Below are 27,987 nucleotides of genomic sequence, written 5' to 3' on the forward strand. Positions count from 1 at the left end.
ATGTTGCCGCCGTTCGATTTACTTTGTAAAATGTGCGACGTAAAGTAATAAGAAAAAGGGGCCCGTAATTTAGTAACTTTACCAGTAGGTAGGGTGCTTTGCTAGGATAAGTTTCTACTACTACGCACAAATGTTAAACACTTACTGTAATCAGTCGCCAGCATGCACACGATCAGGAATAACAATAATCGTAGTCAGTCGTGTGGGATAGTAAGTTAATTAATCAACGTCTTATACTGTATATTCAATAATAGTTAATCAAAAGATAATGGACCATATTAGAATTATAATGAAGTATAAAGTCAATCATTATTAGCTAATTTTAAGTAACGTAAACATGGTAAGCAACACCGTTTGATTAGTAGTATCGGCCAAACTTTCTGATATGATATAATAATAAATTATAATGATGGGGCAATAGAAGACAAGATAAAGGTGTTGAGCAATATTTTGCGATACTTTGAGAATCACTAAGTGAAGAAAATAATACTGTCTCACTCGTGCATTAGAAAGTTAGCTGTAAGCATTCAATTTATGAAATATAAGTAGGTGTTGTTACATACTGTAGCTATGCACGGCAGTGAAATGCCTGTATTGGCTTTCGGCACCTTTATATCGATAGAAAATAGCACGCGGTGCATCGATATCTTTATTTAGGGTGGATAAAAAAATGATATAAATGCCGCTAGCACTAGATTGAGAAAATATACTTTTTAGGTTAAAATAGTTTTGATGTCAGATAGTTATCACTGAGAAAAACGAGTATTTCAGACTTAAATTACAACGCTTATGGGACTATTACAGTCATAACTCCTCATGGTTTGGCATTTGGATTTAGTGCTATAATATACTAACCTGCTAAAAATATACCTATATATGTAGAGGCGGCAACATATAAAGAATAAATTATTCAATGCAGGGTCTGAAGTATATTTCATTTCTGACACCATAGTTGAATTCTGTTGATAGCAAAATCACATTTGAACTATAGAACCTCGTAACTTTAATAATCAAAATATTTTATTAGCACTTTCGTTGCCTCCTATTTACTAAATTCTAGAGTTGATAAGTGTTTTGTTCTGTGTCTCATTACGTAAAACATCATTGCTCATACTGTATATTTTACGATAAACATGTCATCAAATTAAGGCCTTGGAAGATGCTAAGCAATAGTGGAGTATGCAAACATAGTATTGCTAATCAAATGGTTTTGTTACTAATTTTTACTTATCTATTTCTACCACCTTACGCTCTGAGGTATATAAAAAATTTATGATAAAGTGAAATTTTTGCTTGAAAGCTTTGATTATCGATCATTTTAATCATTCAATTGACAATTTATAGATAGTTAAATAATAGAGGTGTTGATCCTTTTCAGCAGAATGATAAAGCTGCGATCTGCTTCTTGAAAATACGTACACTAGCATATATGCTTATGCTCATTTATTTTGGCTATGAACAGTAATTAACTATATAATCAAGAACTGTATATATCCAGTCTTATAAGATTTATTAATTGTTACTAACAGATCAACAATTAGATGCATAACTTCTTTAGTCGAGGAATAGGCTGCAGCAATTAGAGAAGAAACACCGTCTTAAATTTTTTCATACATATAGAGCTTCTTATTAGAACATCATTTTGCAATTATAAATCGATAGAATTACTACTCATTAAATTTAAATTGACGGTAATATAATACGATCGGAATTATTGTATCTTGCCTTAACTTTAAGGAATTAAACCGGTCTAAATTTGCGAAAAGATGATTAATATTTGTAACGTTCATTAAAGCGTTGCTTAGTACAGTACAATGTCAATAGGAATTTGGATATGAAGGGTTCAAAACGCCACTGAACAGTATTTTTAAATAGTTCCGTCAATAAAATCAATTTGTATTCCGAGTTTGTGGCTTCTCATTTATACAAGCAAAACATTGTATCTCTATTCTTCACATTTATGTTAGATGTTTGCTTTGAATTATTTCTATAATTCCTTACATGAAATGCTGGGTTAGTAACACAAAGCCAGTATAAGTTAGGTTTAAGCATCGGTTCATTACTACGTATATTGATTATTATGATTAACCCAGCATCAATGTTATTCAATCCATTAGTCAATGTTTATTTTTCTATCAAAAATAAAAGCATCATTATCTGAAGTATTGTTCATCCATCATATCGTTTCATCCCACAAAGCGTTGTATCAGAAGCAATTAAATCAAAGGTTACTTAAATAAAAAGGTGTTTCTCTGAATGTAGCAAGATCATCTCTTTTAATGTATATCATTAAAGACTGACTTTATACTTAATGTAACATATGGATTATAATATTATTAATATTAAGGTCTCTTAAATTATTGACTTAATTTTGATTTCAAAACAGTAGTTATGTTATTATTCGCTTTATGATATTGCCTCTAACCAATTAGATGTGCTTGGCAATTATTTTAATTACTCTATTAAGCTATCGTATTGTACACTCCTGCCTACGCTTCATATTAATTATCGCCTTTTAATACTTACACTATAGAGCATGGTAAATTGATCTAGAGGTCGATTTGGAATTATTGGCTTGAAATTTTATTGTCAATACACTGAAATTTTCACTTGCAAAACTGGGGTGGACATAATTACATCAGTGTTTTTAAACCCTACTGGCGCCCTCTTAAGTCCCAATACGGAAATCTTGAAATAAATACAACGTTCGGCGTAATTATATATAATCCATAAACAGATGGAATTAAACTGTTATAAACGAATGATCTCTCACTTATACTTCTTTTTCGGCATACTCAACTACGGCACATCCTATACAAGGGAGTAGTATATGGGCAAAAACAAACTACATCCCTATTCTTCAGATATTAAATACAAAAGATTAACGAAAATTTTGTCAAATTAAAATATCAAAATCGTTAGCTGCTAACTTCTTATGCTTTCTCCTAAGATTATTTAGAAGGATATCGAATGAAACAGAATTTAAAGCAATACATTAAGAATAATAAATACAACATTAATTTGCTACTGCACAGTTGAACATGCACATGGTACATATGTTAAAGCTGAAGATGGACAAATAGGGTAACTGTAGGCTAATTTAACAAGGTGTAGTGCAAATAATCACTAATAATAAATAATATATGTAAATTAATGTATCAGTAAAATACATTAATTATACGAGTCATATTTAAATCCGATATTCATAGCCCATAATGGGCTAAATGATGACAACCTTTGAAATATTAATTTAGGCAATCAGTAATAGCATGCAATGCCGAATAAATTGTGTTGGAGTTTGGTGCAGTATAAATGAGCTAATTTAATAATGTCAATATCACATGTTTTATTACTGTTCTTGACATTCGTTTCTGAGATTATTAATATGTTATGGAAAATAATTCTATCCATATCATAGAATAAGTTTTGCAATGAAAGGCACTATGATTGTAATGTTACAAATCAATCACATTACGCATTATAATTCTCACTTATTGATATGACAAATATGTAATTAGATGATGTCATCATTCCCTTACAAGAAGTTAATTAAGTTGTTGCCACCTTCTATATCAATAAAGGATTGAGTTCATAACATAATAAATTGCTAATATTATTTATCTATACAGTAGCATCTAATTTAGATTATAGATACATTTAAGTTAGTAACTGTTTTCAATCAGAAAATTCAAATACAGAGTAAGACGTAACGTTGAACTTGACATGCTCGCTATTGTAGCTTTAATATTCTAGAGTTAGGGTAGTATTAACAATGTCGATGATATCTCATGCATTGTAGTTACTCATACCAATAATCGTGCTAATAAATTTAGTAGATTACAACTATACGGGAATTTAAGCCATAGCCAATTGCAATATTTCATAAAGTTCTGCCAAGAAAGGGTCTATTGTATGTTATACACGCCTATTGATGCTCTCCGAAGGTTCAGAATTGCAGTTGCGGATCCAAATGGAATGATTACCTATTCACATTGCAGTTGCTCAGCTCTCTTGACAGAATAGCAACCGGCTTCATTAATGACTTATATTACTTGAAAATTTCAATTTCAGATATACCGCCGAATTAAATAATCAGCTATGGGGTTTTGCGTTGAATACCGACTACGAGCAATGTTTATGGAGCTCGCCAAAAACTTACAACTGTTCGCTGTACGAGTATATAATTACAATTTCATGAGGTAGACATACTGTAATTCGATCACTACTATTAGCTTTTGGCCTTCGTGTCTATTAATGATTTTCTATTACTTCGGTAATTTAATGCAAATCCATTACTTGATTTTAAATGCAGATTACCAATACTGTTACTTGCTGAGGTATTATAATCACCTCTTAAATATTTTACTCAATGTAACGGCAACGCAAAACAGGGCTTATGACACCTATTTCATAAAATTTAATCCGGCATAAATAAAGGCGTGGCATTTTTACTTTTGTAAGAGTGTAATATTATTTATCCATACTAAAATAGTTATGAATGTGCAAATATCCTGCTGTTATATTCCTGGTACTGAAATATACAACAACACAGCCACAGCGGAAAGGTGCAATCTCTTCACATTGAAGAAATTCGTTTTAGGGAACTAATGTGATGTTACAGCTGAAAATTTAGCTCTTTTAGTAAAATCTCAGTATACACATGTCACAATTTAAATATCTTACGTATTGGAATACATCACAGTGTCCTAGTAGGTATACTCTTTGATCATATGGAAGATGAAAACTGAGATAATGTAGGTAAATGCAATCCTGCCATAAGGTTGCTATCAGACTATTTTTAAATTTACTATCTTCGCTAAGTCATTGCTATACACTGAGTAGTTGGCTTCGGTTATCGATCATTTAGTTCTATACTAGTTTATAATCGAGAAATGAACAGTAACGTTAAAATATTTGCTCTAATTTAAGAAGTTTTCTTATCCTAAGCTAGCTATTGGTTATCATCTGTATTTTTGAAGAATAAATAAATCTCGATTGTAAATTCTATCATGGTCTAAATAGAATCATAGATTGTCATGAAATATACCTATATGAGACTACTTTCCAAATCATAATGATGTTAGCATCCATTCTGACCTGCAGTTTAGTATCTATGTTATCTCATCGCCTAGTATGGCGTGTGTTAAACTTATTAAAGAGCAGCACTCATTCAAGGTCAATAATTTCAATTTTACTTAAAATTAAGCGTCATGTTCTGACTCTACAGGGATATTAAATTAGATGGCTCTACAACTAAATGATTAAAATTTCGATCATGAATATCGAGTATTTGTCATCAAGCTCTTTACGGCTAAAGAAGTAATCACTTCTGTAAGCTAATATATTCAGCGACGTCAGAAATGATGCCGGTACTTTAGTAGTGCATTAATATTGAATAGAATCAAAGATAATTACGAAAAATATCTATGTGAGACTACTTTCCAAACCGTATCTGCTATCTAGCTGATTATTGCTAAAAGAAATAGTCACTTCTGCAAGTTAATATATTCCGTTACGTCAGTAATGGCGCTTGCTATAGTAGTGTATTAATATAAGGACAACAGAGATTCGATAGCAAGTCTATAGTATAAACTATACGATTGGATTAATTGGCTATCATGACCTACAGCACTTCGTTGCTATAGCAACTGAATCCGAATTAAAGCTGTTTACTGTCAATGTTGCCGTTATTATATAGCTGACCATAAAGAGTCTATGAACAATACATCCTTTCTATCACTAGTGTAGTGGTTTATAATTGACGAATTGATTATATAGCATAGTATGAATTTACTAAGGCTTCTATGCTAAACAAGTACATGAGAATAAGAAAATATCTTTCTGCAAGATGGTCACTATTGGATAGTTTCTTGCTCTGTAGTAACTATACACACACAGAAATAAAAGCCGCTAAATTATTTATAATCTAAATATGATAAAGTTATGTTGAGGTAATTAATTTTTCCTTTAGTTGTACTGTACTAATAGCTTGTGATGTAACAGTGATCTGAATTTAATAAATAAGTTTAAGCTGTATTAATGTCATGAATTAATTCATTTAGGTGCGCTGCAAACCGTCGGACCTGATGATCGAATAACTTTTTACCTGCGTTAAAGAGCTTAGATCCAGATAAGATCAAGCCCTTACTATTTCTAATACCAGCAACTGATAATTCTTAGTATAACTACACAGCATAAATATTGCCATTTTATTTCACTGAAATAAAATATTAGAAAGGCAAATTAAAAGATGGCGTCTAACGTGGTCGTTGAACCCCCTCAAGTCTTGTCTATTTCGGGTATGGGCAGCAAGTCACCGATTATAAGTAAATCAATTTTACTTAATTCCTCGGATAAGGGTAGAGCAAGGTAAGCGAATTATACTGTTAGGTATCAGTGCGTAATTTACTAATGGACGATAAGGAAGGCCGTCCTTAGGTCTAGTTGTTTACCGTAAATGATGCACTGTGTTACTTTCAGCACCGTAATGAAATCTTTATTAACTAAGCTTGATAATAACGGTAGCTACATTACTAAAAACTGCAACATGTTTCTTAATCAATTTACTTATGACAGCTTATTAAGCTTCAAATTCTGAATAAGTGTATGTAGACTTTTAATTTATCATAGACTCTTTGTCAAAATTATTTAATCGTTCTGCTTGAATTTAAATAATTTAGGCCATCAACAGCTTCTTCACGAGTTACTTTTGGCGAAGATCAGACGATTACTATTCCGTCTAGACCTCATACAGCAAAAGCGCAGTAAGTGAACTATTTCCACTGAATTATCTGTAAATAAAGTAGTTAGAAATTAACTTAGATCACATTGCACCATCAAACTAAGGTGTCGCCGCTTTGCTGAATCACCCGTACGAAGACCATTATCATCTACATATCCCCGAAAACGCCAGATAAATTATCCACAATTTAACAAGGTTGTGAGCCTACCGATTCTTCTAATGTTAGCTTATCCTGAAAAATTTTAAACCAAACAACGATGCAAAATTCTAAATTAAAAATTTTACGTGCGTTAACTATTTTTAACTAAATTTATTATTTTAATTAGACTGTTATTGGAAAAGGCTACACTTTATCGAAAGAAGATAGATATTGGAAATTTACTATTGATTCTAATAAATTTTTTGGTAAATCTGAACCACAAGAGCGCAAGGTAATCTATAGGGGAATAAAACTTTTACATTTTCCATGTAACTAAGATAAAAGTTGAAGATTGCTAATCTGCAATTGCCTTGGACCAAGTTATTTTACATCCGGATCTATTCTTATTTTCTATCATAAGCCAAACCTTCACTCTCTTCTCCTTTCTTTCAGTCGTTCAGATCATTGTCAGCACAACCCAAATATTTCTATAATAGTTCAGATTTAAAAGATGATCGTGATTCTCCAACTGATATACCGGTAACTGATCGAAAGGAGGAACGTAAATCCAGTCCTGTGACATCTGCTCGTCAGTATACTTCGCATGTCTCCTTTATCGAAAAGTAAGTCGCAACTTTAGCTAAGTATAGTTTTAGCAACAACTTTTTTATGTAAAAGAATACGATAATTATCTTACAATTAAATATACACAACAGTTAAGCCGTTGCTAGTAGTACTAAAATCGATAATGAGAGGAGTAACGTAATAAATTAATTATTTCCTTAATAATTTCTTAGTGAAAAGTTAATGATTGAGTTACAAGAGCAAGTTTCAGAGCTCAATCTACTATTGGAGCAAGAAAGAAGAACAAGAGATGTTCAATTAGAAGAAGTAAGTAAATATCTGGACTTGCGAAATACAGCGATCACTATAGTTTATTGTAATTGTCCAGCACTTTGAATCAGTATATCTAAATTTTGCTCTGATTAATTATATTTAGGCACAATTACGACTTGATGAAGTTAAATCGAAATTAAAATTAGAACATGAGGACGACATTCTGTACGAAGATTAACCCTAATTACAACTATATTAACTAATAAATGATTTTTCAATTAGTAGTTTTACATACTATATTTTCACCATTTAAATTGCCCCTTAATAATAAGTATCCTGATATGCTATGGTTTTGAATAGCTATATGAAACGAATTTTATTTTTTCATCATACTTAACATACTTATGTTTTATTCTATTTTTCTTAGAGTTTTAAAGCTACAGTCGGAAAAAACTTTACAAACAGTACAAGAACAGCATATTAAAGAGGTCAGATATATTTTAAAAAGTATAAGTACATTGATAACCACTGTGCAGAATGACGATATAGTTTGAAATATGAAATCATAAGACTATGTTATTCCGAATCATTAGGATGAGATTAAATGTATTTCTTTAATTTCAGATGGACGATTTAGAGAAAACTCTAAAAGAAGAAATTGGTAAGTGTAAAATTTATATCGATACAAGAAATACTGTATCTGTAGACGTCTTATACGACAAAAATAAAGTCTATGTATAAAGGTGATTATTTGTCGGGTTGTCTTTCTCACACCTTCTATACTACGTAATCTTTACATTTCTACGATAATATATAATTAATCTAGAAGTCGCTATATAATTTATTAATTCGTCATAAAAACTCTGTATCAGCCAATAATTATTTTACCTTGTAGCTATGAGACGATGCGGTAATTAATGCCAACAGAGATCGAATAACACCGATTTGTGTTTACAAATTACCTTTGTTTTATAACTTTTAGAAAGTATTAAAAGTGAACGGCAATTCCTGCAAGCTGCTTTTGACAGCTACAAGGTAAATTAGAATAAAATGTCATAAATACGAGTACAAGTCAGTAGCTAATTATTTCTTGCTAAAGTATAATTCTATAATCCATAGCAAAAGGGTCGTAGTTTAACAATCGGATTGTGAATTTTTAATTAGACACAAATATCGATAGAAATGGATGAGAAGTGGACAAAGAGAGAGGTACTATTAGATTTTTAAATGCATTTATTATATTTGATTTAGGAAATCGGATAATAATGACCTGACAGTCCCTTTATTGACTGATATCAAAAGTATAGTTTACCGGTGCTAAATTCATTCGCTTTTAATATCTACTTTTAATAGATTGAATTAAAACAGCATGAACGGCAAACAGTGGAACGAGAACTGGCCAGACAAAGTAAATTTTTAATCATAAAACTATAACCAGCAAGTTCATAATGCCAAGGATGTCGTCCCTAAATCGCTTTTATACAGTCTTCAAATCTCAATTAAGAATCATATAATTTAATACGGTAGTTTAATAATTTTACTATAACCCTATAGAGGAAGAACTGACAAAAGAGAAACGAACTGAGCTAGCAACTTTAGCTAGACAGGGTAAAATGGAGTTAGAAGCAGTTCGCCATGATCATAAGGCTGAATTAGAGGTAATTATTGGTTAATTATTGCATACCGGTAGTTACTAGTTTTACCATACCATAGACAACTTCTTATTCTTAACGGCTTGTTTTTAATTTTGTTCCGTTTTCAAATGGTATACAGGCACTTTTTCGAAAGTTTGCAAAAGCAACCGCTGTTATGGAAGAACTGCGAACCACAAAGTTAAAACTGGAGGCAAGTTTTATTAAACGTTGATAGTAGTAAGGAGTTTGGCTTTACATATCCATCCAATTTATATATAGAATTGTAGCTTAAAATAGCATGGATTAGCATTATAGAAAACGTCATGGTGTAACAACGTATGCTACAAGAAATTTAAATCTCTTGTTTTATAAAGGATACTGAAAATGAAGGCCTCAAATTACATAGTAAATTACGGGAAGCTGAGGATCAAATTTTTAAGCTACGAAGTCAAGTAGTTGAATCGGTAAGTATAGGAAAGGGAAAGAGATACGTAGAAATTATTTTATAAAAGTTCAATCTCTTCATAGAAAATCTAACATATAACTACAATGTCAAATCGAACTTTTCATATTCTATTAATAGAGGACTAAGTTAAAAGGCTACGAAGATAATTTTCAAGAAAAGGTCTGTTTTGACAGTTATGAAAATTCGAAGTCTTTGAACAGATTCTTTATCGCTTTTGAAGTCATACTTAACTCATAGCCCTCTTACATTAATCGAGTAGCTTTACTACACATCTCCATTAATGCTATAACTTTCAATAGTAATCTCATAAATTACTGTCTTATTAAATAAACTTCCCATGCAAGGATATCATAGTTAAGTATAAACTGAAAGACTTTTCGAAAAAAGTGCGATCATAAATCTTTAACCAAAAACAATTTGTCTCAGAAGAAAATTTATAGTAGCTTATCTTCTTAGCAGAGTTTCACCGGCTACGATACTCCATCGAAGTAAAAGTATTTCGTTATGGCCTTATAGATATTTTAATAATACTTTATATTCCTATCTTTAGGTGATTGAGGTTGAAGAGAAATTTAAACAGAAGATTCACACGTTAATGGCCGACAATACCTTAGTTCGGTAATTAAGAATACATATCGCGAATTTAGATATACGATTTATCGATTTATATCTCGCAAATTACTACTATCGTAGTTTTACTCTAGAAATCGATTGCTTAGCTAAAGGATTAATCATGTTGTTATTTCGATTTCAGAAAACGTTTGATGGAAAAGTGCGATGAATTAGTTCGTCTTAAAACCGATAGTGAACAGAAGCAGGTTAATGATTATCGCGATATCTTGATCAATCCTTCAGTATCATAGTACTTTATTGAAATGTATCGTCTAGAAATTTAAAAGTAATTTATTTATTTCGTAAAAATATTTATAGGAAACAAGTCGAAGTTATGCTCGAAAAACTCTGCAGGTAAATACAATTAATCAATTATTTGGTAGGGATGTTGTAAGTTATGTTAGATGTTGCTAAACGCAAACTAGTTTTTAAAAATGCTAAAGAATAATTTGCCTCATGTCCACCGCATTTTAGATAGTTATGTTTTAAATGTAGGAAATAATCTAAATTTCAATCCTACTGACACAATTTAAACATATTCAGAGCACATCAATAGTTATTTTTCATATACTATAGTACTGGCGTAATTGCTAAAATTTGAGTTATTAAAGGCAGGTTGTTGACAATAAATTCTGTAGATAGAGTCTAAATTGCAAAAGCGATGGGTTTAGATTTAAGAAATAGTAAAATTAAAATGTGTGTTTAATAGTTTGAGAATCGCTATATTATACTGCAGATGGATAATTTACTAAATGGCAAATCTTTGATAAACTATTACTGATATTTTTTCTATCTTAGGCTGTTATCCATGCCAGAAATAAGGCCGCTCTTAGTCTGGTTAGCCAAGACACGAAAAAAGACCCTAGTGTAGCAAAAGCAGCTAAACAGTCACGCAGAAGACGCAGTAGTATGCCAGTTACTCCATTAGAACAGCAGATCTCTGTTTTTAAAGCAAAAATGAAATCAACGTCGAAACTTCAAGAATCGATTGCTCTAAGTGAGGACAGTGATAGCGACGCACCCTATAGATCAGAAACTGCGGCTAGCTATGATAGTCCATTGAAATCGTCATCAACCGGAGCAAGAAATATACAGTCTGCAGGTTCTCCTATACCTGCTACTTTAAGGAGAAAAGCACGTAGACCGTCACTGCAAGTTTCGGTTTTAAAACCAGATAGTTCGTGATAGCCATGATGATGGCTACATGCGTAATATTTAAATACTGATATTCCAGTAGACCGATAGTACCAATACGTCCATAATAGTTTATAAGAAATTAAAGGCAATCCGAGATCTTATGTTAGCAATGCCTCAGTTCAGCTATTACTCAATCGAAATAAGAGATCGTTCAAGTTATAGATAGAAATTGGAAATTGTTCCTTCATTACAGACTTTTTTTGATATCTAAATAGTAAATGCAGATTATATAGAGCTTAATTATCTAGAATAGATTTCTATTAGATGGCTTTCCAATCGCATAAATGAATATATCCTACCACGATCATGCTTTAGCTATATATAATGATTAATCACTAAAATTTTCTACACGATAGAAATTGTTTTCAGCAATTAGAGTAGATATTTATAGCTTACATTGTTTAGCCTAGAAAACTTATCATTCTTTTAAATGAGCTGGTAAAATCGGCTTTATGTAGCATTTCATGATGGTTTCTTATTCATTCATTCATATCATGGATGTTAAAGTGTCAGCTAGAATTAGTTTCATTCTGAATGAATTTATTACCAATAACTCTGTTTTAATCCGGTAAAACTTAAATTTTTTCTATATGTATAATACTCATTTTTTATATCCAAGTTACAGCATAATTTTAAAGGCGATATAGCTTCACAAGTTCAAAATTGCCTTAAAAGTAAAATTTTTTGTTAGTAAGTTTTGCTTGCTGTCCCTGTTATATTTTTATTCGATCAGCGAAGGCTGTTTTCATAATGTAAAGTTAACTTTGAAATATGAGATACACTAAAAATTCTTTAAACAAATAATGCAGATTGCTATATCAAGTTTTTTAATTTATAATATCCCGTAGTATCGAAAGCTTATTATTTGAAATGATTTCATTCTTGCCTCACTCTATTCGTGCTGTTTATATTTGTGTTGGAACTGTTTATAACGTATTCAAACACTTGCAGTGTTTTTTCACTAGCGAATTTATTTTGTCAAACAACCGATTTTTTCGAAGTAATCCTAGATTACTGATGAATAAGGCATATGTGTTGAGGCATATGTTGAAGATGCGATATTTTTAGATGAATATTTATATTTTAACATATTTTGCTTCCTCTTTATGACAAATTTAAAAGAATAAATTTTATTATGTGACTTTCTATTAATTAATCTTCAATGAACTCGCTCTTGGTACCTATGAACAGATAACTTTTGCAGTACAAATTTTAACCCCGTAATTGAATGAAGACTAAAAGAATTCGATTTTGAAAATAAAATAGTACGGTAACATATCATATTTGATCTACATATCGATAGAAAGTTCTACCAATATATAGATTTTGAAGCTAGTTTTTGGATAACTAATTACTCACGAATTCAGTACAACTAGCAGTGAATTATCATTAAGGACTTCTAATTTTATGATATATTTGAATAAGTAATGCATAATAAACAATATATTCATGCTATGCATGACTTGAATAGTAATCGAAGCTGCAAGGTAGAATTTAAGACTAATAATAGCTTTATAAAAATATGAGTCATTTTGATTTTATTTAGGGTATATCATTACAACTTGAAAATATGAATGCATTAGTACCGTAGCTATTAATCTGTATACGTAAGCTAATAAAAATCGAAATCAGCATGGATAGAACGGATATTGTACCTACATCTAAAAAAATATCATTTTATTTTAATTAAATGATGCCATTAAAACAAGTAAACTAGTCATTACAAGCTCATTATGAGTTTACAAAATGATCTGCCTGAAGATAGATATCTAAATATATTTCTGCTTATAAATATCTTTTTCATTTGGGCAATTATAATAGAATGAATCATAGACTACTAGCGTAGTCTATAATATTATAAATTGTGCAATCAAAATCTTAATGTTATTTTAAATGGCATTCAATTATTTGCTATGCTACGGTATCTATATTGAAATAGTATATTATTACAACTTCTGATATCGGTATTACATCAATTATTCATTAGCGCTATGCAACTAACATCATTGAAAAAGGTTTATAACCTGCATAAATAATTAAATGATTATGATTAAAGTCGGATGAATTGTGTTTTCAGTCCTTAATAAATATATTAAATAATCTCAGTCAGAAATATTTAAATGAACTCTTTAATCAATTCCTACACCATTAATTGAGGAAGGTTTTTTTATGTGAATTTAATCTTGCAAAAATAATGATAATAGTTTTGCAGCTATCAAGGTTATAGTTATCGATAACAATTTAATTTTCGAATATTCCAAGATCGTATACTTCCATCCTCAGATGCACTGTATAAAGTATTGTTATAGATCTATACAATCAGAAAATAGTATTATGAATATGTATTAGAAACATACTTGGAACATTCCTAGAGCTATTTCAAATGCCTTAAATAAACGATCGAGGTATGGTAACTTTGCCTCAAATTATTGATGAGAGCCTTAGAAATCATATGATAATGATGAATTATTATGAATTTTCGAAATATACTGCTAAAGCTTTATTTTTTAGTTTAACGTTACCTCACAATTAATAATACCAATAATAGTAATGCTAATACTAATAATACTAATAATATTTCCTTACTCCTGTTTCTTTTTTAAGGCATACTAAGAAGATAATGAATCAAATTTGATGTCCAACATCAGCCGCAATAAATAATTGCTACATATCTTTGTGTTTTAGCATGTCGTTAGTTTAGTTAGGTAATATTATAATTTACCTTAAGACATTTTACGGCATATAAATGTCCTTTTAATATGCCAATAACTCGTCCGGAATCAATATCATAAGCACGAATGGTATTATCGGCAGAACCAGTGAAGACTTAAGTAGCAAATAATAGCAGCAAATGAAATATTTTAGAAATTTGAATTGTGAAAAAGAAACTTTATACACGTAAATAGATGATTATAATCATATATCAAGTTCTAGTTTTCTTTTGTTTAATTCCGTTATAGTAACACTACGTGAATTAATTGATTTATTCGTTGATGATGATGCTAGCTTAAAAGTCATGCGGTAATGAATATAATAGTTTAAAATATCAATTGTTATTAGCTATTAGTGAGAACTGATAAATTTTGTGCAGTTCATTAAATAAAAGAATTTATAAAATTTTTCGTAAATTTTTCGGTCAAAGAACGTTATAATATATAGAACGATTTGCTATATAAATACTGATTTTAATTCACAGGATCACATCGAGTATTTTAAATGTTTCTATCTGAAGCTGTGAAATTATCGTATCGAAACTTACGAATATTCCTATCTACATCAAGGCATGAAATTTTGTGTGAATGTCCATTATAGACTTTATGGCAAGATCCAGTGTTGCTTAGCCAGCATCGAGTTGTATGATCAGCGCTACCAGTAAATAGAAAGTTGTTTATCATCTATATAGCAACATAATTATTAATTAAAAATTTTAAAAATAAACGCAATAATAGGCTCCTATCAATGTTACCTCTATTTACAAGAAGTAGATTTTACTAGATATATTCAGAAACCGTCAACGATCAATCTACTCTATACACCTTACCATATTTCAATACTTATTATTTTAATGATGGATATTTAATTTTACCTTGACACATGTAATGGATGCAACGTGCCCTTTGAAAACGCTAATTGGTTGTCCCGTATATATTTCCCAAGATCGTAATGTAGCATCCGATGAGCCAGTATACAAGTACTTGTTATTATGATCTACAGTTAAGCAAATTATTGCTGCTTTATGACCTTGATAGGTAACGACTTCTTGGGCTGCCTGTAAATCCCATAATTTAGCAGTTTTATCCGCCGATCCAGTAATAAGCATACGAGTAGCCAATAGATCAAGGCTACGGGAATCTATTACTATATTTGGGACTATAACAATAGGATCAACACTTCTCGTATGGCCTTGCAGAACAAATTCACACGAGCCATCTATAAAATGCCAGCAACGTATAGTGCTATCGTAAGAGGTAGAAAATATCCAATCATTCCAACATATAATTTCGTTAATTAAGGCAGCATGGCCAACGAAAGTTGTAACGCATTCACCAGTATCGATATTCCATTTGTGTATTAATGAATCGGCTGAACCAGTTAAGATATAATTGCCGTGTAAGTAAATGCAACTAACATAATGCTCATGGCCTTCCAAGATTAAATGTAAATCGGCAGTTAAAGTTGACCAGACACGAACTGTTCGATCCTCCGATGCTGTGACTAAATATTTATGATTGTAATTCAATTCCATGGCGTTAATACCGCCACCGTGGGCGTCGAATACGTCTTGACTTTTATACTTGCGGTGACTACTGCTGACTTTATTGCCCATTATACTATATAACTTTCTCTGTTGACGTTATTAATAACCATTTATCAATGATATATCTTAATTATTAATAGTTAGATTATGATCGAAAGTAATCTTATATATCGAATACGATTAACTTGTTATATACACTTTACTATCGTTAAAAATTTTTTTTTTTTTGTATAGACTCCTTTAGTATAAACAAATCAATATTTAGCATTGGTTAAAATATAGAAACAAACGAAGTATAGATTAAGTAAGATAACCGTTTAAAAATAATAGATTCGAGGTAATAAATGCTAACAACAGAGGAAAGAGGCTGATTTTCATGATTACAAACCTAGACATAAATACGCGACATGCAATTATAGCATAGCTTTCCTTTTACAAGTTCTTGCCTTGATCGTTGTTAGCAATTAGATAAGCGATTTTAATTACTAATTTGATCTACTTAACTAGATAAAATATCACTGGTGTTTGTTAACCAATGATTGAGTTTTTAATAAAAAATTTTCGTGACTGCACTTTCGGATGATAATCCACCCCAATGGAAACCTGTTGCACTATATTCAAGACGTTGAGCACACTTCATGAATAATTTAAAGTAAGTTAATTAATAGCGATACTTTTTCAGCGCTTAAGATGTCATAATGATAACCATACCTCACTGTTGATGTGGTCTTTAGATGCGATTATCAATCAACGCTAACAACGGTGTTTTGTAGCTAACCTCAGAATAGTTTGTTATAATTAAACACTTACAAAAGCAATTGTTATAACGCCAATTAGCCTTGTATTAATTACTATCGTCAAAGCTACAAGGAACGTACAACTCATCAAATTGCAATTGATAACGAAGAAGGTGGTGGCTAAATAGCCATTTCTTGCTTCAGATTGGCTATAAAAAAGTAAACAATAAATTATTATACTCCGATCAAATCTATTGATTATTTCAACTTATTGTTTAGTAAAGTTGAATAAGTGTTTATTTATGTATTTAAAGATAACTGAAATCAGTAGAACCTATAGATTGAATGGAACATCAAGTCAAGGTAAGTTAGCTAATTGATGTACCGTTAGTAATAATCAAACAATTTTCTATTTATTAACAACATGTTCTTATCTTTGGGATTATTTATATCTTATCATACAACTAAGTAATCCACTCAAGTAATTGACTAATTTTTAGGATCCATTACTGCATTGTCTAGCAATATCTTTTTCTAATTTTTCAAGCGAATTATTTTGATATTAAGTTAAGAAGAGTAGCAGAAACTTTTTTGTTGCATTAATTGCTAACCCATGGATAATTTATTACTAACTTCTTTCTCCCTTTTCCTTATTCGGGCATATCATCTAGTGATACGATTAAAATAATGCAGGTAGATAAATAAATATGAATAATCCTATGGTTCTTGTTGATGTGGTAGGCTATCAATAGGAAGTACAGATGCCTTGCAGTTAGAAAGAAATTTTAATTATGACAACTTTGCATATCATTAAGGACTATAAATCAAATTAATCAAACAACATGCATTGATGTGATTTAATAACATAAATTAATAGCTGATTCGACGTGATCGTGATAATAATATATTATCAATAGATAAAAACGACTGACAGATGTTTAAATAACATTTCAATTTACTCATTGTCATAGTGACCATTCCATTAATCATTTAAATCAATAGCTGTAATTTTGATTTAGATTTTGTGATTGATGTGTTAAAATATAACTTAACCTCAACATCTAAATTGAATTAGTTAATAATGGCTGCTCGAAAGTTATACATAATCAGTTAATAGGCGGATGTAGCAACAACAATGCGTTAGAAAAGGTGTTAAGTTTAATCTTGAAGATTTCTTTCATCATGCCGTTAACGAAATAGTAATGCCGACAATAATAAATCAAGTCTTGTAATGTCTGAGCTATTATATTCCGGTTTATCGGCCTATTTAGATTCTCAAAGATTGCTATTGATACACTACGATATTTCTTTTGATCTAATTTGACGTTGCAATCACGATATTAATGCCATTCTAGATACTAAGGCATAGAACTATTCCAAGCGATTAATAGATTAATGAAATAAATGAATTTCTTGAAAGATATCTAGTAATGGCGTGTTTTTGTAAGATGTTATCCCTATAGTCTTGTGATTAGCTCTAAGCCAACATTTTATCCTATCTTGTAATACAGAAGCGACAAGAATGTTAATTTACTAGAGAATTATTAGTTAGACAAAATGTACTTTTTTACTTTTATACAATCGCCGGGATCGTAGACTCTAATTTAGGAAAGTTCGTATCCCTTTCGACTAACATATTATAAAGCAATCTGTGGTGATTTTCAGCTAATTACAAGGGTAATGCGTGTTGAAAAATCTACTGTGATTTGAAGCAGAGACTACTAAATTTTAAATCTTTCTTTTCAGTAGTACCTATTTGAAGTAAGCATTGTGTGACATAAAATAGTCGATTATGCTTAATATAGTCATTGATTAAGGATGATGGCTGGTATGATGAAACCGTATACTTCTATTTTATTTTAAAAACTCAAACTTTGATTCAGTGGATTGCAAACCCTAGGGGTCAAAAATCCATTCTCTACACAATTCTATAATTCAAAGGGAAAGAACTCATTCTGATTAATACTTATCAATTCATCATTGATTCTTTGCATAGAATCTTGTCAATACTTTCAAACATGCTCTGCATTGCACCTCTTTCTAACTTACAGATTTGCCATTATTGATTCCGCATTTTAAATATACTGTCAATATTTTTAGAATCGGTTTAGGGTGGTATTTCATCTTTGGACTAGCAATTCTTAGATACAGGAACTAGATTATTCATAGATAATTTTGCTAAGTAATGTTTACAAAGATATTTCTTTCCCTATCGTAGCTATTGCAGTGTCTTGCTTATTCTAACATTACGTCATCGAAATTAATGTAGATTTTCCTAGTGGCCCTCCTCAAATTACAATTATCACACCCTTCAACGTGTACCTCTATCGCTGACCGACATCGCAGTTTGTCATCTTTAGTCATCGTGTAATCGTTTGAATTTAAGAAGGCACTTTTATGAAACCTATCTCTTCCATTATTACCGGACTTTAATGTCACTTTATTTGCCTTAATTACGAACTCGTTGATAACATCAAAGTGCTGGTTAAAGTTATTTTCTGATTCATTATTTAATGAGCTATTAACAGTTTCTAAGAAAGCCTTTATACTCTTATCTAATAGTATCCATAGATAATGATAACGGTCCGAATTGAGTGGGGAAACAAAAAAGTTATTTACAGTTAACAAAAAAATTACGCAGTAGCAATAGAAACAGTATTTTCTAAAGTGTAGCAATCAAAGAGGTTTCTCTAATCAGCCTAAACCAAATCCGAATCTTTTGAGAATACACTGAACTGCTATCATTCGAAGTAGTAGCTTAAATAGATTTTCATCATGTCATTTGTAGTTAATTCGTTGGCTTAACTAAAGGGTGTAAGATCCCTTTATTGTATTATACACTAAGCTCAGATCAGTATTTGGGCATTCCTGAATTTACAGTATCGACTTATGCTCCATAATTCATTAAACTAATTACCATCGCTCTTACGAAATTTTAGAGCCTTTTCAATACTAACGGTGTGCTCCGTAACTTCAGAATTATCATAACTCCTCTCGTATACCACACTACATTACTACTGGCTGCTGCATTAATCATCTTCATAACCAAACAAAAATTTACTTGGCTACACAATTATGAAAGCATGATGGTATAAATCAAAACCCAAGAGGGAAAATACTTATCGAAAGCCAAGTTCTCCGCCATTACTAGTTATGCTACTAAAGAAATTGATTAATCAAAGAGTAGAAAAAATCCAGGCCGGACTGCATTTCATGCGTCGAAACCGAAATAAGAGTTTTAACTTGACAACTTTTTCAGTTGCCAGTATAGATTTAAATGCGCTTAACCTTCAGCGAAGGTAGCCCACTGCGATCGATATTAGGATGTTTTTATATAGTCAATTTACCAAAATTACTACAATTATGGGCTATAAGAAAGGTTTTTTTTTTTTTTCGTTCTAGTTTGCGCATGCACGGAGCACAGAAAGAAATCCTTAATTAGTCGTGGTATCAGGCTAATAAAATCAAGGCTAAATTTAATGTTACAACTGTACTGAGGAAGCTGGAGAACTGATCAAATATCAACAAACTTTTCTATGGTGCTCATGTAGGCGTAAAGAACAAAGCGATTTACATCATTGTCTGTATAAAAATTCATCTTTAAGTACAGTATACATTTATCTCATGTATCGAACTGCATGGAATTTATGTAACGTCAAACTGAAGGTGCTTTATACGAGTATGTTGCATTTAATTTTAAATAAAAATATTTTAATCATATCAAACGTTACCCATGTCTATTGAGATGACATATTAATACCTGACATGCCTGCAAAATATGCATTAATATGTATTAAACTCACTGAAAATGTTAACTTTTATTGTGCCAATCAAGACCATAGAGAATAGATAATTCGTAAGGATTATAACCATAATCTGCAACTATGTACAGGCAAAACTTGCAATTATTGCATCATAGCCGTAGTACTAACTACGCAATCGAAAACAAGGCATTAAGCTTATTAAGAAAGTAACAAAAAAGGTGTTGTTGGTACAAGACGAAGAGGCTTAAAGCGAAGTAAAATCAGCAAATTATTAGCAATTCATAAAATAACGTTTTTCTTATCAATACATGATTTCCTGCGTAAAATCGTATACAACATTTATCATGAGAATACCATACTGTCCATACGTGAGTTGTGATTTTAATATTCTGTCGTCACATTTCATAAATTTACATATAGAATACGGTGATTAATACCATGTTACAGTACTGTACTATAAATAGAGGATTGTATTCAAATCTACTCTTATACGAGTACATACTTATAACTAGAGTAGGTTACAAAATATATTAAAATTAAAACCGACATTTTAGCATCTATGGATACGTATATAACCTTAGCGTAAGAGCCGCAGAACTATTAAAATACAGAATTAGTGTAGATGAGTAAATTTAAAATTATCATCATTCACTATTCTATTTCAAGTCGAGATAGTAATGAAGAATTGATTTATAAATGCAGCTAAAACTCAGTCCACTCATCGTATAAGATCTAGCACAAATTAATGCACACATAATAACAAAATTTCAATATAATGAATTCAATTAGCACCTATAACTAGTTATTGAAATCATCTAACGATGGGTAGACATTGATTACAAGAATGTAAAGCAATGGAATAATTTGCACTATAAAATTTCGCTACTTCAAAAGCGGTAAATATTCAATGTAGCGAACTAAAAATTTTTTACTTTTCGTTATCTATATGTACTGTACATCCATACGAAACGATGATATAAACTGTGCAATTCGCTTCACTATTTCTCGATAAGATAGTTGCGTCTGACAGAGCTGGCAGCGCTTTAATAAGTAATTGTCCCTTTTGACATGATTCGCAGCGCAAATTAGTCCATAATTAATATGCTCAAAAGCTTACATAATAATAATAATTAGAACAATAATGCTACTCGTAGCCAATTCAAATTAACTACCCCTTGGTCGGATTATCATTTCACCAGGTGTTACTTCGTTTCAGTCCATAGGTGGTATATAATCATTGCATAAATGTGCATTGTATAGTACGTTGTTACCACGTCGTCTAATTTCTACATTATATACTGCAGTACTTTGGAAAAATAGTACGTCGTACAAACCTCACAAGTATGGATAAGCCTAACAATCTTGTTAAAGCTTCAATAAAAATTATGGCTGATTTAGCATGCTTAGCACGCATTTATACCAGCGTATAAATAACTTCTCGGTTAACCAAACATTTATTATTGGTTAACTGTCAACCAATTTTTAGACCTATTCGAACAAACAGTATAAAGTAGTCGAATCCCAGCCAATAACCTTTATCTTTCAGTACTTTCAGATTTTGAAGCTTTTTTATTTGATTTTTGTGCCATTTCGGCATAGCTTAATTTTGGATTTGTGGACTTTTCTTCGTGCTTCTGTAAATTGCGTGGTAAAGGTACAAATATCATGTTAGTAAGAAAAGCTGGCACAAAATGCATTAAAATCTTATATTTAAGACATTAATATTTATTACCGAAGAATCTAAGCTTTTAGCGCTGCCTTTACTGGTACTTGCTTTTGCCTGGGATTCATGATTTTGAGTTGTGGCATTTACAGTCGGTTTACTACGAAATTACAGATAAAATTACTTAAATGTAGCCAGCACCAATAGGAGTACATGAGATGTAAGCATACCTTTTGGAGGATACTTGCGACGTAGGTTTGTTCCGATTTACATTAGTAGAACTGGCGCCTGAATCCTATAAATGCAATTAATGAAAGTACAATTAACTGCATTATGCAATAGAAATATCTGATAATGGTGATAAGCATACTCTCAATGCTTCTTTAGCATTTGGCTGATTCATTTTCTAATTTCAATAAAAAGGACAACCGGTTATATTATACGGCAAAATGTTATATATGGATTGAACACAGAAAGTAAACAGTTACCTTCGCGTCTTTAATACCTTTAACCACATCAGCTAACTTAGGGTGATCGATATCGTCTACTTCCCGAACTGGTGGCTAAGAAACAAAATTCGAACAAACACCTTGTAACGCTAAATTCAGCAATATTTGTCATAAATTCAATGTTGCCTACCGAAGCGGTATTACTTCCTACGGCTGATGGTAAAGGTGGAAAATGTGAGGCAAAATCCAAATTTACTTTACGTTGTATGGGATATTCCTTTTCTTTTTTGCTAGAATAATTTGTTCCATCTTTGTTAGGTTTCTGATTAATGGATTTTAAAAAAGAAGCATCACGTAAAACTCTTGCAACTTGTAAATGAGAACGATTATCAGAATAGTTGCTTACATGTTTATAGTTTACTTCTTCTGAACTATGACTACGACGTTTTTGCTTTCCAGTCTTCCTACTTTAAAAGTGAAATTGAAAGGTGAACTGTATTCTCATATACGGTTGTACAACTATTACGGAGTTATTTTTCTAAGCATACCCTTGTTCATTAGTGTGGCGTCGTGGCGTACTTGGATTTGATTCATTCTGCGATGGAAGAGTACCATTAGCAGTAGCCGAACGATGGTGTTCTTCACGATTTTGACGATCGCTTCTCGAAGTATTTTTATTGTGATGACTAAAGGTGCAATAAAAGACATTAATGTACCATTATTTAGCGGTTAATATAAGCAAACCAACTCATAACACTTTTAATAGATACCCCGAATGTCCACGATGATTTGATGGGTTTGATACTTGTTTCATTGTATTAGAAGGTGCTATTAATGCAGAAAAATACATCTGCATAAGTACACTATTCATCTACATCAGAAATGCTTCCATTATTATAATTAACAACATGCTGGTAACGTACGAAATCTTTTAAAAGGTGGGAAACCTGCTTGCATTGGTATACCTCCCTGTGTATTGTGGAGAAGATGAATTTATTAAAAAGACAAGGAAACGATTAAACTAATATAAAATATTCAAATAACCATTGCCGGTTCTGGGTAATAGTGAGGCACGGCCCAAGGCATTACATTGTAGAAAGGAACAGCCTAGTGACATAAAGCAAAAATAAAGTCCAACTTTTACAAGCGTAGTCGAGATGTCACACAATCTCGAAATATTTAGCTCTGATTTCGTCTTGGCATATTTACCTGATGACCGTTGAAAGGAACCATCCCAAAAGCAGGCCTTGGGCGTGGATATGTATTAACCTCTGGAGGCTAGGAGATTACGATGTGTAGAATACAACATTATTAATTTATACATGAAATATACTACTGTAATAAAATTTATCAAATAGTACCAGTTGCCTAAATTCGTTTTTTGGGCCAAAATCGCGTTTCTGTATCGGCTTTGCTTTAATTCGAGCCTTAATTATAAGAGCAAGTAGTGAATTAACATATATTTACATTTTACCGGCATATGGATAAGTTAAAATTACCATTATTGGTTTGCCTTGAAATTCTTTCACTACTTCTCTTATGTAATTAAAGGCTTCCTGCGCCTTTTCATCATTGTCAAAGGAAACGTACCAACTGTTGTTGTGGGCAAATTCACATGATATTGGTTTAGGACACGTATCAGAGAATAGATTCATTATATCCTCTGTTGGCGTCCGTCTATCAATTTCTCGTAGAATGATCGTGCATCGATTAGTAACTGGTCGGACTTTCTCACCGTCTTCATCCAGCTGTACAGTAGAGCACTCTTTCAATATTTCAGTGATTAGATCTATGTCTGATGTTAGCTGCTTAATTGTATTAAATGTAGCTATTGTTTTAATTGGCACGTATTGGTCGCTATCCATTTGAGAAACTGCAATGTAAGATTAGCATCAATTAAAAAGCAAGTATTACCGAATAAAAACGTCTCATATTATGACATTCAATACACTTACGCAAATATGCATCAGAAGCGACATTTTCCCTATAAGGAAGGATAAATGATCGAATTAATACACTCATGAAATATGTCAAATATATTAGAATTTCACTTTACTCTTATGGCATTGTAGCAAAATCAAATTTCATAGGAACATCTTCATGGATAGTATAAAATTGTTTTGAATGTAATCTATGCAATACCTTGAAAAGTAATATTCCAATTCATTCTTTAAGGATATTCTAATGCCGTCATCGGTAGTACTTTTAGAAATAGCATTCTTGACACCATCATCATGATTTGTAACGTCTTTAATGAAGGTACATATTATACGACTTAATCTTCGGTATTTTAGATAACTGTCAAAATGACGTGATCAACCATAAGAAGCTCTTACCGTTTACGTCGCTATCAGGTGACACATCTTTGCTTTGAAGTCCTGTGGAATCGTTTTCGAACGCTACAGCCACAGGACAATCCAGATTTGCGTTATTAGAGTCTTTCTTTTCCAATATGGTTCCGCTGAGTAATCAAAAATTGAATAAGATATTCGTATTTCGTATCAGGATTATATTACGTTGTATTTGGTTAGAAGGACATATAAGACTTGCACCCATATTGTAATCACTCTATTTACTGATTCACTGCAACTAGAGTGCGCTAGCTAACAATTCCATTATTCATCAGAGGTAATTACTTTTCTCATGTTTGAATAAAATTTGACATAACATCGAGTATCTAAATAATTTCAATGGATGATACTTACTTGTGCATTTGGGAATTACAGTTAGAAATCCAATTTGCTAGCCGAATCGTTTTGACTAAGTGTTTCCTACAAAAATTGTACAAGTATGAATTAATATTGATACCGTAGAAAAATGATATCTAATGTGAACCCTCCACCATGCTGCTGTACCAACTTAGAACTAAATCCAAGCGTTATCGTACAGTCGTCATGCCATTTCTTAACTTTATGACATGAAATCTATCAAATAAACGTAGCAACAGGGCTATACAAGTATAGCATTCTTGATATGCTATATGTCATACAGTATCAGTACCGTACTGTACTATTCAAAGTCAATAATGTTGTATGAAATTTACATAGAAATTTTATCATTTTATAAGTTTTTTAATCATCAATTGACTGTCCTGAAGTATAGCTTTGTGAGCGTTACAGTAACACATGTAACTACGCCGTATGGAGTACGTTTTGTGTTTCAAATCAACGCAAGTTAATACACAACATGATAGCTTAATCATAATTAATATAATTATTAATAGTTGATACTATACTAAGTGGCATCACTTCAACAGCGTTTCCATTACTGGCTTAAATTATATTGCATCTTTTAAGTCTTACATAAATCGATAAAGCACATCTAAAACAAAAGGAAATAGGTAGCAATTGACATCGTATCAAGGCAACTATTACAGGGAATTATACGATAGACCTGGTTGCACTTTATCGCATTGCTGATTTATGGTATCGGCATTGGTTCTCCGTAAGAAAAGTAACTACAGCTGTGATTGATAAGTCGTTGTCGTATGAAAGCCTCTATGTTATAAGCTTCGATGAAGTTACTACTGTACAATGCAAGGTTATCCACATACAGTAGTACTCTAGCTTGTGGCAGGGGAGCATTTTGCAATTTCAGCATGCTTACTGATTTCCTTTCCGTCTGTCAAGTATCATTCAACTAAAATGGTAGATCAAGCTATGGAGGTGGAGGGTGTGACTAGCAAATAATCTGTGCGTCGTAATCACAGTAACTGTACATCGATTATCGGCTTTTTAATGATATAATTATCACGTCAATGGCTCTAACTCATCCATGTGTAGTAATTAACAATTACAAAAGGATTCAATGAACGATTGCATAAGCATTTGTCAGTAATTTCCGTTAGATTATCAAGGTCAACCCTTTCTATACATATTGTAGGTCACTTGCAACCACTGCAGCATCGTGCAGGCATCAAAAGCATTTTCTAAAATAAAATAGCATTCTATCTATGTGCTTTTTTACAATCTGCATTTTATAATACTACAGAGGTCAAAAATTCACTTTCAATGTTAGGTATATTCTTGCATTCTCCTACCATATTGGTTACTTCAATTCACGTAGGGTAAAAGTCAAATATTGCCAGTGTTAAATTTGCAAAGTAGTCAATTTTTAATGTCAAGCTATTAGCAATTATATCGTCTTACCGAAAAGAATTTCTTTAAGAAATAGCTTATGGATCAGCGTGTAAACCCGGTTGAATCTTAATTAATAAGAAATAATATGAAAAAAATACTCGCTAATCGAGTCCCTCAAATCGTGCAACCAGGGATGAACTCGAATCAGTTCAGGAATCCGCAGTCCAGTAATAATTCTGTGACAGCGATCACACTGCACGGCTTCAGTACAGTACTGTAGAATCCAATTAGTCTTTGTACTGTACAGTATGACAGTAGCATAGTGCTGAAAGTTTGTTGGCCACGGTCTGAACTTGACTTCAGGGCAGCAAAGGAATGCGTGACAGCGGGTAAAAATTTTTCTTGACTCAGTACAGGACATGATGGAGCGATACAGGATAGTGCTGGTGTGCTGCCTACAGTACAGTACGAACTTCATGAAGTACTGTAAGGAAGTGAACCATTCACTGTACCACGCCGTCATAACTGTACACAGCATACAGTACAGTACAGTATACTGTATGGATTATGGGGATTGAGATATTTAGTGTACTGTACAGTGTACAGTAGTACAATACTGTACTGTATATATGACATTTATACTGTACACACAAAGGCAACCACTGCCGGCCGATCGGCTGAAAAAGACGTGACAGCCGTGCGATCTAGTGACAGCGTATGTGCGTTCCAAACGTTCAAAGCTCGAAATCAATCTAGTCAAAAATACATATCAAAAGTTGAAAAGAATTCCCTGCACACTAGACAGGCCTCCCAAGGTACATTAACGATGCGGTCCAGAATTTTGTTACTGAACTTTGTACTAATATTAAAGTGTAAAATAGCAAGTACACGAAGTCGGTCCAAGTCAATCACAAATTCATAATTCACCATACGTTTTGATACACAAACTTCTACCTGTGCGTCAACTTTATTTGCAACTCCACGCCAACGGAATACAGTACAGTATACAAAATTTCAATTCTATAATAGCTGAATGATTTGGTAAAGCACGACACAATATCACAACGTAAATTTATTTATTTAGAGTTAGTACTATTCGACTTTTTTTCTCAGAGGACTAACGTACATTGTACTATTCAATTTGAACTTGTGAAATGATCTTGTAATGACTTTGATAGGGGATCTCTCCTACGAACCAATATAAATCTTACCAATTTGTATGAACCGTATGTGAAGTCCTTACAAGCACCGTGAAAATACAACTATGTAAACTAATACATTAAATACAGTACGTCGTACACTTTAGGGTTAAAATGTACTGGAAAAATATATGTATATTATACAGGCATACAATATACAGATTACATAAAGCGAAAATGGCAAATTAAATCTGGATGTACTGTACTTCAC

General features: G+C 31.9%; 3 protein-coding genes across 3 annotated transcripts; 1 reads left to right on the forward strand and 2 right to left on the reverse strand.

Annotated features, from left to right (window-relative positions):
* Nucleotides 1-6,250: 6,250 nt before the first annotated feature.
* Nucleotides 6,251-11,615, forward strand: TRIADDRAFT_54232 (uncharacterized protein; the record flags this gene model as incomplete). Its single annotated transcript, XM_002110303.1, has 19 exons — nt 6,251-6,369; nt 6,681-6,764; nt 6,847-6,937; nt 7,069-7,173; nt 7,335-7,504; nt 7,679-7,772; nt 7,882-7,943; nt 8,146-8,206; nt 8,343-8,379; nt 8,701-8,753; nt 8,883-8,927; nt 9,072-9,126; nt 9,273-9,376; nt 9,727-9,816; nt 9,936-9,977; nt 10,369-10,436; nt 10,573-10,636; nt 10,749-10,784; nt 11,229-11,615. The coding sequence occupies 19 exons, from the start codon at nt 6,251-6,253 to the stop codon at nt 11,613-11,615; spliced, it is 1,767 nt and encodes a 588-aa protein (XP_002110339.1).
* Nucleotides 11,616-13,854: 2,239 nt separating this feature from the next.
* On the reverse strand, nt 13,855-15,954 carry TRIADDRAFT_54233 (uncharacterized protein; the record flags this gene model as incomplete). The annotated part of the gene is made up of 5 exons (XM_002110833.1): nt 13,855-13,938; nt 13,985-14,047; nt 14,350-14,453; nt 14,887-15,022; nt 15,214-15,954. The coding sequence occupies 5 exons, from the start codon at nt 15,952-15,954 to the stop codon at nt 13,855-13,857; spliced, it is 1,128 nt and encodes a 375-aa protein (XP_002110869.1).
* Nucleotides 15,955-21,921: 5,967 nt separating this feature from the next.
* Nucleotides 21,922-26,098, reverse strand: TRIADDRAFT_54234 (uncharacterized protein; the record flags this gene model as incomplete). The annotated part of the gene is made up of 16 exons (XM_002110834.1): nt 21,922-22,020; nt 22,119-22,209; nt 22,280-22,344; nt 22,538-22,612; nt 22,689-22,962; nt 23,047-23,184; nt 23,269-23,369; nt 23,543-23,605; nt 23,708-23,776; nt 23,860-23,925; nt 23,998-24,371; nt 24,454-24,482; nt 24,641-24,746; nt 24,835-24,959; nt 25,204-25,269; nt 26,052-26,098. The coding sequence occupies 16 exons, from the start codon at nt 26,096-26,098 to the stop codon at nt 21,922-21,924; spliced, it is 1,788 nt and encodes a 595-aa protein (XP_002110870.1).
* Between the last annotated feature and the right edge of the window lie 1,889 nt (nt 26,099-27,987).

The sequence above is a fragment of the Trichoplax adhaerens genome, genomic scaffold (assembly GCF_000150275.1).
Source record: "Trichoplax adhaerens TRIADscaffold_3 genomic scaffold, whole genome shotgun sequence".
Taxonomy (NCBI): Eukaryota; Metazoa; Placozoa; class Uniplacotomia; order Trichoplacea; family Trichoplacidae; genus Trichoplax; species Trichoplax adhaerens.